We start from the raw sequence: 16,395 nt of genomic DNA on the forward strand, positions 1-16,395 counted from the left end.
CAGTGACGGGTGTCGGATTTATGTAGACGTGCGAGTGTAGTGAACACTCAGTTGTTAACATGAGTGAGTGAGGTGAAAATGCTGCTGCGATGCACAAGTGACGTGTGCACCAGTGTGAACCAGGCCTTAGGCGTTTTTGTCACAGTGAGAGAGAGGTTCTTTTTTGATGAAAAGCAGTTTGCCTGCATCATCAGCAGTTTCTTTTTTCATCTATAATGTGTGAAACTGAGCTGAAGAGACGTTCACTGTTCACATTACTTCATGGTGCAGGGACTTTTGAGCCGGTGTGACAAACCGCGCCTTGTTAACCCGCCAGTGCTGCAGTGCAGGGTGTCTGCCAGAGAAGTAGTCTTTCCAAAACAAGATGTTTTTGCCCTGCTTTACCCCTGATTCACAGTTGGGCAGAGTCTGCTCCAGTCAGCACTTGTTGGGGACAGTTGGCATGGCTAGTTGGCACAGAAATCTGACAGCCAATGAAAAAGAGGAGGTGGGACACAGGACAGAAGACGGCAGGAAGTAGCAGGAGTATCTAAACAAATATGTCAATGTCGACTCCTCCATGACTTCACCCATACCTGTCCTTTCTTCTTCGATTTCTCAGAGCAGAAGTTTGACGTCCATGTTTACCTTTCGTGCTGTCGCTCTCGTAGAGTCTCCGTTGTTGGTTGGTTTGACAAATCATGTAGTCTGTGATCCAAACACATTCATTAAATGTGATTGGTTTTGGTGCCAATAAGTTTTTATAACCTTGCTGTTCCATTATATTTTTTTACATCTTGAGCCCAAAACACTTTGGATTGTCGACACTGATGCAGAATCAACAAAACAGGTTTATTAAGGAAGCTTTAGTTTTACCTTGACCACAAAGCACATGCCAGAATATCACAGGAGGAAATGATAAAAAGCAATAGAAGAGCAAACCATCAATGAGCAAACTTTATTAAAAGCACTTTCTTTTACAAGGGACTCTGCCTACGTGAAGCCCCGCAAGGTCAGATTCTGTAATCATGGAAAATGTGAGTCATGATTTTGTCCACTCACAAGGTATTTTGGAAGCTTTGTTGAAATCTCAGCTCTCCCACTATCAAATAAACAAAGGGATATTTTAAGGTTGTTTTGACTGTTAGCAGAGTTTGCAGCACGTATACTGCACTGCTGGCACCGGGGATGAAACTTCATGTTGAATTTTAAGTATATTTAATTAGTATTGTATAGGTAAATTCACAGATTCTGCTTTTAAAATGGATGTGCACTGTATAAATGATGTGTCATGAACACAAGCTAAATGAAAGACACCTATAATGTTTGAAAAACACTTATTTTTTGGCTGTTCCTTCATAGATTGTCTCCTTTTTTTTCCCCCATCCAGGGCCAAGTACTTCAGAGGGAAGAAGCTGAATGGAGAGTACGAGATCCGAGTGGAGCAGGTAAAGAAGATTAAACATAAATTCTATCTAATTAAAGGTTTGAAATCATTTCAAATTTAAAAGTGTTGAATTGAATGTTGTATATGAACTTCTGAACTTCATGCTTTAGACCTGTCATCCATTAACAAAATAGTTTCGATAATTTTTTTCTCTGGTAGTAATGATCCAATGACAATATCATAAAGTAATAATGCACAACCAATGGTACCAGTATGTAACTGCTTTCCTCGTGTGTCCTCCGTGTTGAGGGTCGCAGAGAGATTAGTCTGTTTGGATCCCTTCTTCTGATTGTTCCTCATCCCATCCCCTAACATATTCGTCTCGTTTTTATTAGTTGAAGAAAGTGTCAGTAGATTCCGTCTTGTTTTTGTCATTTCAACTTTATTTTTAGTTCCTTAACTTCTTGTTTTCGTCGATGAAAAAGGGTCGCTGACAAACATTTTTCTTCATAGTTTTGCTGTGCCACGTTATTTTTTTTTGTATACCAGTCCCAAAAATAAATACAGGTTTTCAGTATGAACCGCCCCCAGCGCTACCATACCATAAATTACCATAGATTTATAACTCTCAAAATTAGCTTGGCTTTAATTCAATTTAATTGCATCTATTATAACCAATATGCACACAAATAAGGTTTATAGGTCTAGACATACAGAATGTATGGCACGTAGATAACGTCTAATGTACCTGTTCTACATCTGCAACCCATTGTTGAGACTGGAGCTGTCTTTGATATGTAGTGGTAGGTTTTTTTATGGGAGAAGGAAAAAGGGACCACAGAAAGCGCGACCGGTGATTTTATAGCCTGTTTGTACAACTCTCTTCTGTTGTGGTCACATCCTCTCCTCTCTGGGAGTGCTAGGGGCAGGGGTGACTTGTGATTTTTCTATTAGATGTGAATTGTTTTATTTTGTTTGGTGCTATTTTTAAATCTCGTAGTGTCACAGTTATTGAACCACAATAAAAGCTGGCGGCAGCGGTAAAGTTGGCCGGATGTGTTGATCGTGAGGAGAACACAGGTCCTACAAAGCTGAGCTGTAAGTCCCACTGACCTACTTCAGTCTGGTTGGATCCTTCAATCTTCTCTTCAGGCCATTAGCACTGATAATAACAAGTTAGCAGCTAATTGCCTTTAGCAGCCAGACTCTCAGGCTGTCAGTGCATCTCGCTGAGCGCCTTCGGAAGATGGAAACCCAATCTCTGTGTGAAAATGTAGCGACATGCTGAGGTGAACCCTTTTAGTGGATGACAATAAAAGCAGAGAGGCCCAATGCACTCTTTTATCCTCTCTTCACTCCCACTTTCCTCCTGACTTAACATCTTTACCCAGCAAACATCCATGTTAAATAGTTGCATTATATATTATATTTTTTGCTGTTGATATTATTCTCAGCAGGCAGAGTTGCATTAAGTGTCAGCTGTGTTGCACAGTGCATCAAGCTTCTTGCACCTCGACACAGACCTCCACAGCCTACGAGCAGACACGGAGGCATTTATGGTCGACACATTGCAGTGATGTGTAAGCCTTTCTGCCAATTTACATGAGACTTTCAGTGACAGATCACAATAATTAACCTTCATTAGCATGCCGGATCGTTCTTTAGCAGCAGTTTTATGTTGTTTTTTATTTACAGAGAGCATCATGTCAGGTGACTGCAGAGCAATTCATATACAGCTGCACTACATCACTTTTGTCATGGCTACTTTTAGAGCTGTGCTGCAGGCTGCTTCGGGCGACCAGGTGCCGCACTTGGCATTGCGTTGGTGTGTGATCACAGGGTTTAGACGGACACTGATCTTGCCGTCATCTTTAAAGGCTCTCTGAAGCACCGTCATAACTCCTCTCTGCAGTACTTGCTGCCATATAAGGTGCCCTCCTCCAACAGACTCACCACAGCTTGTGATGCTGGAGTGTAGAGGCCCGATGCCAGTGTGTAAGAAAAACGGAGCAGCTACCATTCTCAGATGTGGTGAAGTCATTAAAGCTGCCCTGCCACCTCTACCCTCCACAGCCACTGTTCCACAGCAAATGTTTTGTAGCTCTTCCCCCCTTATTTCCGTGACCCACTTTGAAGTTACATTTGGTAGACGCCTGAGGTCCTGTGTTCACTGGGTAACTCTTTTTTTCCTCCAATAAACAGTTGCTCATGAAGCGCGCCGGTGGTGGTTCTTTGTGCTCCTGTGTGACTAATAAAAACAGGTTTTTTTTTTTTTTATCACATCCTTGAATTTCTTAGTGGGGACAACATGCTAGACTACCCTCACAGTTTCATCTATATGACGGACATATGGAGAGTTTATCTCGTTACACTGTCAAAAATCATCAGATTAATGTTCAAATGTCTAGAACTTCCAAAGGACTCCCTTCCAGAGATCCAGAAAAGGTTATGACACTAAAGGTTGATTTTTACTACATTAAATGTGTGGAGGAAATGGATAGAAAATGTCACCTTTACAATTTGCTTTTTCATATTTTGTTGTGCATTGGTATTGGTAGTCACTGTCTCCATGTGGACGTTTCATCTTCAACTCTCTAAAACATATTTTCCTTCCGTCTCTCTTGAGTAGATCGATGCGCTGAGTGTCTACCTCCCTTGAATATTCACTCTTTATTGGCTAGAAAGGAAAGAAATAGTTTTTTTCCATTTCCATTTTCAGTTGTGACACTGCAGAGAAGGTCATTTTCAAGCAGTAGTTCCACATCTTTGGAAAAATATACAGTACAGCTAAATTATATAATTTTTACTGCCTGACATAGACAGGAACTATTTGTTGTGCTCATGAAGGAACTGGAAATAATAATTGTTGAAAATAACTGCATTATTTGTGTGTGGACTGCACAAATAATACAGAAATTGGTGATATTTAAGAACATATATTCTTTTTAAATGTTGGTGTAAACAAGGCTTTTGGTTTGACTTTGTAACAGTGAGTGCCCCTGAGTGTGTTAAATTAACTAAGGTTTAATTTTTGTTTGTTTGTTCTAGAATTAAAAATGATTAAGGTAATATATACTGTATATCTCCGACAGCATATACATGTTTCTACACTTCACTAGCAAAATCTGCATGGGACTGAGACAGAAGCTCTGCTATTGTGTCTATTTCTGCAACTCTGTCAATCAAATAGTGGTTCCGCCTTTTGGTTTCCGGTTTTGCAGAGGAATCTGGTGCATTTAGCGATAGCACTGCTGAAAGCCGGCATTGTGAGCCATATCACAGCCCATTAAGCCGCATTGTTGTTCAGTGACTGTGTCTGCGCTCTGGTTATGCAGGAAGTACTGAACGATTTGGTGAAGAAATCTTTTTAATGAACTGATTATAATGTTTCAGTACACCGAAACTGCTTTGCCCGTCACTAGCTTTTTGTATGTGTATAAACAGACCTCACGGGAATGCCTGATACCTTAAGCGAGTAGAGTAGAGCCGAGTAGTGTTAGAACTACTGTACTGTATATAATGGTAAAGCGGCCTTTTAGTACTGAAATGTAAATAGAACCGTACGTATTTGACCATTTATTTTATGACATTTAGAGGAAGCAGAGCTTCCCTGACCGATACAGAGCAATCACCTCTGTTATGGTACGCCTTTAAAAGTTTCTGGGATGTGTGCAACATGATGGCGTTGCCAAGCGTAAAGCCTCTGTATCTGTCAGGTTCCATCCTGAATCCTGCAGTCAGTGTCAATCCCATACGAGATGGTGACAACAAACGACTGCAGAACAATCGGCCCATTTGCAACTCACACATAATAAATGCTGTAATTACCTAACTGGACGAAATAAGGCCATTAAATATGAAGTGGCCTGTTGTTTGTGAAGAAACAAGGGCCAGTTATCAGGCTTGCTGTATCGTGTGGTTTTGGGTCGTGCAGGGTAACATCTGCTCAACAGGCGCATGACCTCAGCGTCGTCCACACAGCCATGGCAGTTCACAGGCTGTTGGCAGCATGTTATCCCTACCCCTTTTTTTGGCATGTACTTGCCCATGACATAGGGCATCTGGGTAGAACTTGCACAAGACAGATGATTTAGTTTGGTGCTTGGAGACATTTGACTGACCCAGCTGCTGTCATGCCTTCTGGTACACTATTACTTTTAGCATCTGTCTTACATTTCAGCATTTAATGCCTCAATGGATTATTTCACTGTTGTGCAAGGTGGGAGTGATTAGCAGTAAATACTTCTCTGTGGTGCATACAAATGGTCCACTGTACTTCAGACCTCTGAATTGCATCAGTATGTGATTCAACCCAAGTTTATCAGGCGTTACTAAAACATTCAGACATTGTCAATAAGAAAGTATCTGTCCTGCGGACTTTTGTCTCTTCAGTGTCGTTTTAAACTGAAAAGCTTTACCTCGTATGACTCCTAACTTGTTTGCCAGACAATTTTTCGATACATACATTTCGATACAGTGTTGGATTCATGGAACCATTTTCCTTCAAAGTATTTTTATTTTTCTTTTCAGTCAGGTTTGTGTTTGCCAGTGTTTTCTGCACTGGAAAGAACACTGTGTTCATCTCTGAAAGGAAACCGCTCAACAAGCAGCTTTGTCTGGATTAGAAAAGATTTTTATCAACAGTTCTTCTACAGGGAAACGAAAATGAAAAGAACCATCCCTGAAACAAGGTCACTGATAGAATCAATATAATTATCATATTGTTGAGACGAATTTCATTTTTTATCTTTGTTTTAAATGTATTATTTTCATCTTGAATGATCTAGAACAGTTTATTTAGTCTTAATTAAAATCCTGTGAGAAAATGTCTCTGAAATGAGGTAAGACGTCCAGCGGGGCAGACGTGTGGTCCCAACTCACTGATAGAAGTGTCATCACATGGTAATATACAGCGCATGAAATTGGACTGAATGTCTCGCACCTCTCGTGCCGTAAAGGCTAGAAAAGTTGTGCCAGTTGAAATATAAATGCCCCTTCAAAACCTAGTTATTTATGGGAATAGACCTGGATCTGGACACAGATATACATACAGGAGCTGGTGTTTGTACTGACACAGAATTCAGTGTCAAATCCTATTTTAATTGCTCTCATGTCTTCCTTTAGCTGACACTTTAACTGCTTCCCCTGCTGATACATTGACTGCCATGTAACCAGATTCTCCTTAAGTTGATCGTACTGCCACTTGACTTGACATTTAACCTGTCACCACTTCTCACATATTCACTCACTGACTTTTTACAGCCGAACACACACTATCTCTTAGTGCATGCACTATGCACTGAAATGATCATCTCATTCCAGCTTTGTTCTCCTCCACCTGAAAAGCTTCTACCTGTAAACTGTTCAGCTTCGTTGACTCTTGAAGTAGCTACGCTATTGTGGCGTGATCACTGCACAGTCAAACATTTGGTCGCAAATAGTCGACAGGGTCGCAAGAAATGTGTGGAGGAAAAAAAACACACCGTAACTGCTTGAGAAGAACACTTGAGAAGAATTAAATGTGAAGCCACCAGGAACCCGTTAACCTCCAATGCCGTCATGAACAAGACTCATAAGTTGAAACGTCAAGACAGGGCTAAGAAATATCTGAAGATGAATTTTTCAAAGGTTTTATGGACAGATGAAATGATTGTGTGAGATAGATGAGCATGTGGCTGGATTGGATGAGCCCGCTGGATAAGCTTGTGGCTGGAAGAGCCCGTGGCTGGATCACTAATGGACACAGAACTCCACTTTGAGTCAGGCGTCAGCAAGGTGGAGGTGGAGTACTGGTATAGGCTGCTGTTATTAAGGAGGAGCTAGTTGGACCTTTTTGGGTTGAAGATGTTCTTAAAATCAACTCCCAAACCTAATGCCAGTTTTTAGAAGGCACTTTCTTCAAGCAATGGTACAGAAAGAAGTCTTCATCATTCAAGAAGGCCATGATTTTTAAGCAGGACAATGCTCCATCACATGCATCCAAGTACTCCACTGCATGGCAACTCAGCAAAGGCCTTAAAGATGATAGAATGATGACGTGGCCCCCTTCCTCACCTGACCTAAACCCTGTTGAGAACTCTTCTTAATGTGATATTTACAGTGAGGGAAGACAATACACCTCTTTGAATAGCATTTTGAGCATTGTGGTTTCTGCTGCATGAAAAGCAGATCATTAAAAGGTAAAGAAACAAAGTAATTGAAAAGAAGGGTGGCTACATTGGTCACTGAATATTTTTTGAAATGTCAGAATAAATGAAAATAAACTAGTGTGTGGGAAGCATTTCATTTACTTGCATAATAATTGTGCAAACATAGATATTCTCCTGAGCCATAACACATTTTCCCTTTGTTAAATATTCAGCTTTGAGGTTTATGCATTGATTGAGAGAACTGTATTTGTTTAACAATAAAATAATTCATCAACATTCAGCCCCAATACTTCGTATAACTATTTTATGACGCCACCATAAACTGAAACTTTTTTCCTTCTTCAACTTCAACAGTAAATTATATTTTAATTATATTTGAAGAGCAACTTGACCAGTTTGCCCTTGTTGTTTTTGCCAAAAGAAAAAAAGATCCCATTTTCCCTTTTTGACTCATGATCAAACAAAAAAGATACTGCAATCAAATGAACCTCAGTCCACATCTGAAAATACTCTACAAGATTCCAGATGAGCTACTGTCAAGTGGTGTTTACTGTACTGTCCACATGTTCACATGGTTTGGCAGTCACGATGGACTGCATGCTGCACTGAAGTGATAAGTGAGACTTGTGAGACTTTTCCCAAGCTCTTATTGTGTTTCCACTTCAATAGCATGTGTCAAGTAAATGAAAAATAAGATGCAACTGCTCTTTATATGTGAATAAATCCATGTGATGCTCTGGTATATTTTAAGACAGAACAGTGATACTGAGTGTCTTTACAGCAGTCAAACTGAAGAGCCTGAAGGAGCCGAACATAGTTAAATCGCATCACAACTGCAGTGACTCCGACTGACACAGGTCAGCTGAAAAACTGCCTGAATGCAAGTCAGCTGTTGGGAAGAATTAGCTCTGGATGCAGCTCTTCCATGTACTACTTCCTGTTTTCCTTTCCCAGGCAAGAGCTGCTCCAAGACAAGTGTCTGAATGTGTTACCGTGATGGTAACCATGGTGCTGTGAAAAGCCTCCTGTCCTGGCTTCTGGTCCTGTGCCCTGCACCAGCCTCTTCATCCATTACTGCCCAATGACAGTAGCTGTAAGCACTCCTCTTAACCCAGAACCAGCCAATCAGAGATGATGCTGACTGCTCGGCCCTTGGCCAAAATGCTGCCCACTCTCTGGCTTTATCTGGTCGTAGCAAAAGTCAGCGTAGGCCTCTGTGTTTGGGATGGGATTTGTTTGGGAGCTGCGATGGAGGGTGCGTGTGTGTGTGTGTGTGTGTGTGTGTGTGTGTGTGTTCTGCATTTAAGTCATTTTTGGCCAGGCATGTGCTGCTAAGCACACAGATGTTTCTTTCAGAGGTGGGTATCAGAAGCGAGGAGCAGGGAAAAGGAAGGGAGCCAAGTGCACGTCCTTGAGGCGCATTGAGTTTGAGTGGCGCCTCGTTGTCCCATAAATAAGATTACGGCATTTACTCACCCCTACTCCCTTTGGGAGTGCAACACAATAAATAAAAGAGTTTTTCCTCCTCTCTTGGCTAAAAAACAAGTTTTGTTACGTTGGTGCGTAGTGGCTCACTCCCCCATGCAGAGTTTGGGCCACGGCACTAGATGAAAGGGAAATTCATCTGTGAAAGAATATTGCTGATAATATTCCCCTTTTTATGGAGATGAAAGCTCGCGTAAAGCAGGCTTAGCGTCTCAAACGATGATCACAGCATGTGAATGTGTAGATAGCAATTGTCTTAGCTTGCTATGGAAATTACAGGATCCGGGTTGACTATAGGGTCAGTAGCAGGATCTGCCTCCCTCCTCATTCACACTGATGTTTCCAAAGGCTGATCTGTATGAGAGGTGTTGCACTGAGTGGATTGTACAAAGTAGAACAGCTTACTGTAGAGTTAAGAGTGCTGGAACACTATCAAGTGAATCTGCGCAATCTCATCTAATGTTTGAATAACTGCCCTTTATTGTATTGCCTTTAATGTTTTTTTTTTGTTTTTTTTTATAAATTGCAGAATGTTCATCAAAATTACATATGAGGAACTTTGTCGAACGTGCCAAATGCAGTTCAAAACAAGTGCAATCCTTATCACGTGCACACATTGGTATGGTATAAACATGTAACAGTATGTTACATACATCTCATTTATGTGTGCATCAAGTTATTAATAAACCCAGAAGAAGATATTTCTTTGAAACTAAAACTGGAGGGTTGCCTTCAGTAGGACACTTTGTGCTCCTTCCTCCTTCTACCACATGGGTTCTAACTCATGAACTTGTTACGACATCGAAAGTCTTACGGCAGAGGTCCTCAATTTTTGCCACTTGCCACAAGACATAAAATATTCTTAGGACCTTATTATTCATTTCCATTCAGCACTCCATCAGAAGCTCCCCCTACCACATTCATGCATGCCATCGTACGCAAGCTGAGGCTACTTTTGCAGGTCGTCCACAGATCCCTTGATAGTACAAACTAAGGGAAAGATGACCTCATTCGAGTTGCAATAGGTGATGTTTCCATATGTTTTATCTATCCAGTGGCAATCTCCATTGCTGGTTCAGACTTGTGCCTCATCTGAGGCAAAGCTCTTTAGCTCTTTATCTGTTAAATGCTTTTCTACATCTACTGTGTAGTTGTTGATAAAAAAAAACCCAAGTCTGTCATTTCACACATCATCAATATCATCATCATCTGACTCGTTGCTAATATGCAAATATTGATCAGTGCCAAAAGTTACAAACATGCTCTTTACTTTATTTTTTGCGAAACTGTTTGAAGTACAAACCATCAACAAAGTTTTCCTTGTACCGTGGTTGGACTTTTAACTTTAACTTTAACTCTATTTCTGTAGCCAGTCCAGGATTAAATCCATGACCTCCAGTCATAAGCCAAAGTGTTTGAGTAGCTGACTGCCATATGCTGTCAGCATGTGCTCTACATGTGTGCTTCTCCCAAAATGCAATACAAACTTTTGCAAAACAGTTGGAACTTTCATTGTCTTTGAACAGCGGAACTAATAATGTCTGTGATTAACTTTTATAAACATTAGTTGAACCCATGCATTGGATTGAGGTACTTGCAGTCTAAATCAGTAGCTGACTTTGTAGGTTAGTGTTTTTCTTCATGAGTGATGTCACCAGGCTGCTGTTCAGCCTTCCCACAAAGCTTTTGTGCACCTGGAGCAGATGAGTGTTGAAGAAGACAGTTTTTTTTTTTTTTTTTGCATATTTCTCACTGTTATTTTATTTTATTTATCCTTTATTTAGCCTGGAAGGTCCTATTGAGATACAAAATATCTTCTTCCAGGGAGTCCTGGTCAAGATAGCAGTATAGATAGCACAAATAGTTACAGAGACGAGACAATTTCAGATATAAAACTCACAACAGAATATAAAAGTTAATTGCAGAAGTATACAGGCCATACAAATCCAAACTTTATTTAAAACATGTTTCTTATATAAAATGCCTTTGAATGTGTTTAAAGAACACAGTGCACCTAAATGTTTCAGATCACCAAACTAATTTTAATATTAGACAAAGATAACACGCATAAACACAAGATGATGATTTAATTTACTAAAGGGAAAAAAGCTATCCAAACCTACCTGGCTCAATGTAAATAAGTAATTGTAATTTTTAAATCAAGAAATAACTGTGATTAACCACATTTTTTTGGAAAGCTGAGTTCAATTCCAGGCCTGATTACTGCCACTGACCTGTTGAATCAATAATTCACTTAAATAGAATGTCTTACAAAGTGAAGCAGGCTAAAGTTTTTTTTTTTTTTTTAAAGCAACACATCACATCTAAAGAAATTCATGAACCGTTGTGAACCAAAGTAAATGTCATCTTTGATAGTTTATTTTCCTTTTAATGAATGAAATTCATCATTTCAAAACTGCATTTTGTAGTCTGAAACATTTGTGTGAAATATGCAAAAATTAAAAGAAGGAAGGGGCAAATACTTATATAAGACTTCACTTTAAAGAAAAATATTGTATTTTTTTTTATATTTTTGTCAAGTATGTACAGGCTGTTTACCAAAAGATGATGATTCCTTAGACACTTAATTGTAGGGCTGTGACAAGTATTTGATTATTATTTGATTACTAAATTAATAACCAACCATTTTGATAATCTGAATCAATTCGATTTTGGTTTCTTTGCACATCTATGACAGTAAATTGAATATCTGCCGGGTTCGTTTCATTCATCCATTTCAGGATGTTGTCATTTTGAGATTTTGGAAACACTGATGGTCATTTTCCACACTTTTCCAAACTGCATTTCATGGTTGAAACGACTAATTGATTCATCAAGGATTTTTTCATCAGCTTTCAGTCAAATATGAAATTAATTGTTAGTTTGCAGCCCAACAATTCGTTAAACACATACTGTTTATGTGATCAGTTGTGTAACTCACCAGATTGACAGCGAAAACGCATAAATACAATATAAATTTCTTCACTGCAGTGACAGTCATTAGAAAAGAAAATTGAGTTGTCCCTTTTCTGCCCCTCAACATTCTAGAAAGTCTATTCCAAGAAGTCAACTGTCACCCCCCCCTCTTTTTGAGGATCTTGACTGAGAGTTTGACCGAGTCATTAGGTAGCTGGGTTACGGCCTTTCACAAGGCCTCGACTGTCTGGGAGGCCACACAGCCCGGGGATAACTCAATTTGCCTCCTCTTGCAGATTCCCTCTGTCTTTTTGACTTTCTTTCACTATCAACTTTGCAAAGGCATAATTTTGAAATGAAGTGAGAGACTTTCTTGCTCATAGGTACATTTCCTGTCAATAATTTTATCAGTAAAAGCTGCTAGAGCCCAAATCTGTATCCCTGTCACGGGATATTCATGTGTCAGGAGCAGGAGATAAAAATATTAAAAAACAAACGTCTTTGAATGCCTCTAATCAGTGTTTTCTACTTGTGTGTTTTGTTCCAGGCTGAGTTCTCCGAGATCAACCTGGCCTCCTACGTCAACTCGGGGTGTATGGTGGACATGCAGGTCAACAAAGGTGGCACTAAAGTGGTCAGGTACGTTTGCTGAAAGCCTGACAAGTGTGCTCCTTTGCTTTGATGCAGTCGTCAACGCAGCCTCTAATCTGTGTCAGTGAGGCTGCACAAAGACTTGCGTACGTAACGTGCATTCGGACAAATCAATCTGTAAATAACAAAAACAGATTTAGCCACCAATACACCAATGTTAAACATTCCCTGCAGTGGCAGAGGTGGCCTCTGGTCAAAAAACAGCTCCTGTTGCAGCAGGAGCAGATGGACACATAAAGCTGGGAGTTTAAATAGACTGCCCTCTGACGTGAAGGTGCCACTTGTAGAGATAGCTGATGGTCGGCTGATCTGGCTCACAAAGATGACATCATGTTCTTGCCTCAGTCTATTTGTGCTTGATTTACCAAATCACTCCATAAGAATGTGACTTTATTATTTTTTGAATATTTCGGATATTTTTGGAAATATTTATTTATCCACGATGAGGAGGTATTATGAAGTAACAGAAAGTAGCGCTAGAACTGCATCAAAGGCGCCAATACATAAACACTTGTCAAAATGTCATAACATAAATTCTTCCTCCCATTTTGAATGAAAATAGTACATTTTTGCCTTCTTTCACGCAGCCTCAACCAGTGAGGACGTCTTCTCTCGCTCTCTCTCTCACTAGTCAAAAAACAATTGTGCCTTTATCTAATTATTAATTAATTTACAGTTTTTCTCTAAATATCTAAATATATCTAATACATTGTTTCGGTGAAGGCGGTTTTTCTCTCTATCACAAACAAATCAATCCAACTGAATCATTTTGGTTTGTGGACAAAACAATTTAACAATGTAAAGAATTCCATCTTTTAGAGATTTGAGAAGCAACAATTTTCTGACATTTTATGGACCAAACAACAACTTCAGTACAGATTAATCGATTATGAAAATAATCATCAGTTGCACCCCGACTTGTTAGTGTAAATTTGGGACCATAGTATTTAAGATTATCTTTGGACTGGATTCTCTACAATCCAGCAGCGGTGGTGCACAGATTTAAATTGATTTAGAGAATACATTTATATTTTTCTTGTGTCGTACAAAGAACACAAATCTGTCAGGACATCAAGTGTCATAGCTGCGGAAGAGGTTATTTACAAAATATTTACAGCCTCAGTTGTTTTAGGTAGTGTGAGTCTTGCTTTCCAACTGAGTAACCAAGCTAACAAACTGCATACCTTCCAGTGTCAGCTCTAATTTTAGGCTGTCTGGAGAATAATCAGCTAATCTGTGTTCTGGCTTCAACTTCACCACTGCAACTCGCGAAATAACTTTCCTATCGGCGAAATCAAGCCTGCATAATCGCAGGCACGGCCTGTAACGCAGCTCACATTACAATGCAACCTGTCATCAGCGCTGACACAGAGATCATTGTGTTGCGCTGAATATTTTTTTGGCGATACTGCTGTAATGACAAAGCCAAATTGGCTGCAGATGGTGTGACTGTGCTGCCTTGTTCAGAAAACACTGATACTCACTGCCAACTTGTTGAGGTTGAGCTTGTTCTTTATGACTATTGTACAAAAGGTCGTCATGGTGAATATTCTAATTGTTCATATCAGGGTCTGGAACCTCCATGGCTACTTGCTAAAAAGGAATTTTCTACAAAATATTGATTTATTAAATTATTTTAAAGGTTTAGAAATGATGCTTCTGCAATATCTTCTGTCTTGTCCTCCAACGGTCATTCTGTCCTATTTTTCTTTTATTAACAGAAGGAATGTCAACCATTAACCAAATCCAGGGTTTTATTTCCTCCAAATATATCATTTTTGTCTGATCCAGCCGCCCCTGTGTTGACATTGAACAATTCATTAGATTTCTTTCAGGGCATTGAGACATGGTCTGCAGTACGATCACTGTAGCCCAACGAGCAGCTGAAAACTGGTGAAAAAGACAGACCATGGATTAGGGCTGTCACTTTTTATTCAAATCTCAATATTCTTCAAACGTGGGGTGAAAAGTTCATGTTGGAGCTGTAATGACCCGTTAGAAATTCATGCTGCCGACTCATTTGAAGTAGTATCCTTTGGGATTCAGCAGAGGGCACAAATGACAGTGACCGTGCACAAGAGGGACCTGTGCATTAGAGTGACTTTAGCAAAGGCAGCCACAGCAGCGACAGCTCCTTGGAGATGCAAACATACATGAAGGCGACTCCTCTTTGTGCAGAAACAAGCTGCTGCTTTGGTGGAGAGACACGGAGTGCACAAAGTAACCACACCTCTCTAAGCTGGCTCATAAATATCTGTCTGTGCCAAGGAACATCTGTGCGCTCTGAAAAAAAAGCCACACTAGATCCTGATCAGGTTGACAGATTTCTGGCAAAAAAATATCAGAATTGGAAGTCTGGCTCATTGCCTTAACTATTGTTCTATGTTTGTATCGAGCTGATGTGACATTATTGCATTGTAGTTAAAAGCTGTTGGAGCCTTTTCCTGTTGTCGTTTTGTGGCGTCTGCAACTAAATAACATCTGGAATAAAAAGAGACTTTGGGAAAAAGTCTGGATTAGTTACTAAAAAACTAATAATAAATAGATGAAGCTGCAGCTGCTGAGTGACGGCGATAAACAATGTTTACATAATGTTACTGCTGCAGCCTGGTTCATTCATCAAATCAATCTAAAAGTCAAGTTCATAAAGCAACTTTCTTTGCATTTAATTTTTAATTCAGATACACTGGTAAGAGTTGCTTTACCTTGTTAATGGACTTTAAAGCCGCTGTTATTTGCATGTTAATATAGTTTTAAATATGTGATAAAATGCAATTGGTTGTGATGCTATTGAACTTCGGCGATTATTCGTTATGAAGAAAACATTACAGCACTATACAGTATAATGTGATAGACTGTCCTGAAAGTGGACCTTTTTTCTTGTTTCCTTCAATCATCATGTTTCCTTTCTTTGGATAAAATAATTGGACAAAACCCTCAGGTACAAACTGATCTGTGGTGCCATAGTTTGACCAATGAAAACTAAAGTTTTCTTTTAAAACAAGGAGTTGTACTAGGTGTGTGTGTGTTTTTATGTGTGCACATCTGTGTGTGTGACACGTTCACACCATATTTTTTGTCCTGTCCAGCAGCTCGGGCATGCAGTGTGATTGACTGTATGGCTTAAGGTGGACAGATTTGATCTACACAGGGAGGAATCTGTCATACTTGACCTGCTGTTTGTTTGTTTGTTTATTTATTTATTTTTAGACATATGTATTTTCTGCCTGTGTGATGTGAGGCCACAGGACTGGACTGGCGGAGGTGGTTTCATGGTGTGGGATTAAGGGTGGGGGGTAGACGTACAAGGGGAAGGGAAGACAGAAGAGAGAAAGAGAGACAGACGGACAAAAGAATGAGCACCAAAGACAAGTTGGACAAGAGAGCATAACACAATGACAACAACGTCACTCACTGTATATTTAAAGCAGTTCCTGCTTTTCCACGTGTTTTCCTGGCTGCTGAGCTCACAGTGCTGTGACCGGCGTGACCTCTGTCCACAGGCATGCTCTGACTGACCACGTCTCTCCTCAGCTGACTCCATGCACCAACACACTTTCTCACACTTCTGTGGTTTCACAGTTGTTTGTGCTGTCAGGTTTCCCTCGGTTGTGTCATCATGGCAGCTAAATTTACAATGGATTTATTGTGTAGATTAAATTTAGTCAATAAGATTGAAGATGATCCCGGACACTTACTCTTAGCTCATTTATGGATAAACATGTAGGGAATGTTTTAATCCCAGAGGGACAATTGAGTTTCTTAAATCCACTGACTACGTTTTTACCTTCATACAAGATATATTCATGATAAATGCAAAGTGTCAGA

The 16,395-nt window shown here is 39.8% G+C and overlaps 1 protein-coding gene across 3 annotated transcripts in view; it reads left to right on the forward strand.

Moving 5' to 3' along the window:
• LOC131456083 (synapsin-3-like) overlaps positions 1-16,395 on the forward strand; it is a 112,924-nt gene that overhangs the window by 24,043 nt on the left and 72,486 nt on the right. For all 3 annotated transcript variants that reach the window (XM_058624063.1, XM_058624062.1, XM_058624064.1), the window contains exons 3-4: positions 1,370-1,427; positions 12,464-12,555. In XM_058624063.1, the coding sequence (XP_058480046.1) occupies positions 1,370-1,427; positions 12,464-12,555 (150 nt within the window). The remainder of the gene's footprint in view (positions 1-1,369; positions 1,428-12,463; positions 12,556-16,395) is intronic.

This window comes from Solea solea, chromosome 3 (assembly GCF_958295425.1).
Source record: "Solea solea chromosome 3, fSolSol10.1, whole genome shotgun sequence".
In the NCBI taxonomy this organism is placed as follows: Eukaryota; Metazoa; Chordata; class Actinopteri; order Pleuronectiformes; family Soleidae; genus Solea; species Solea solea.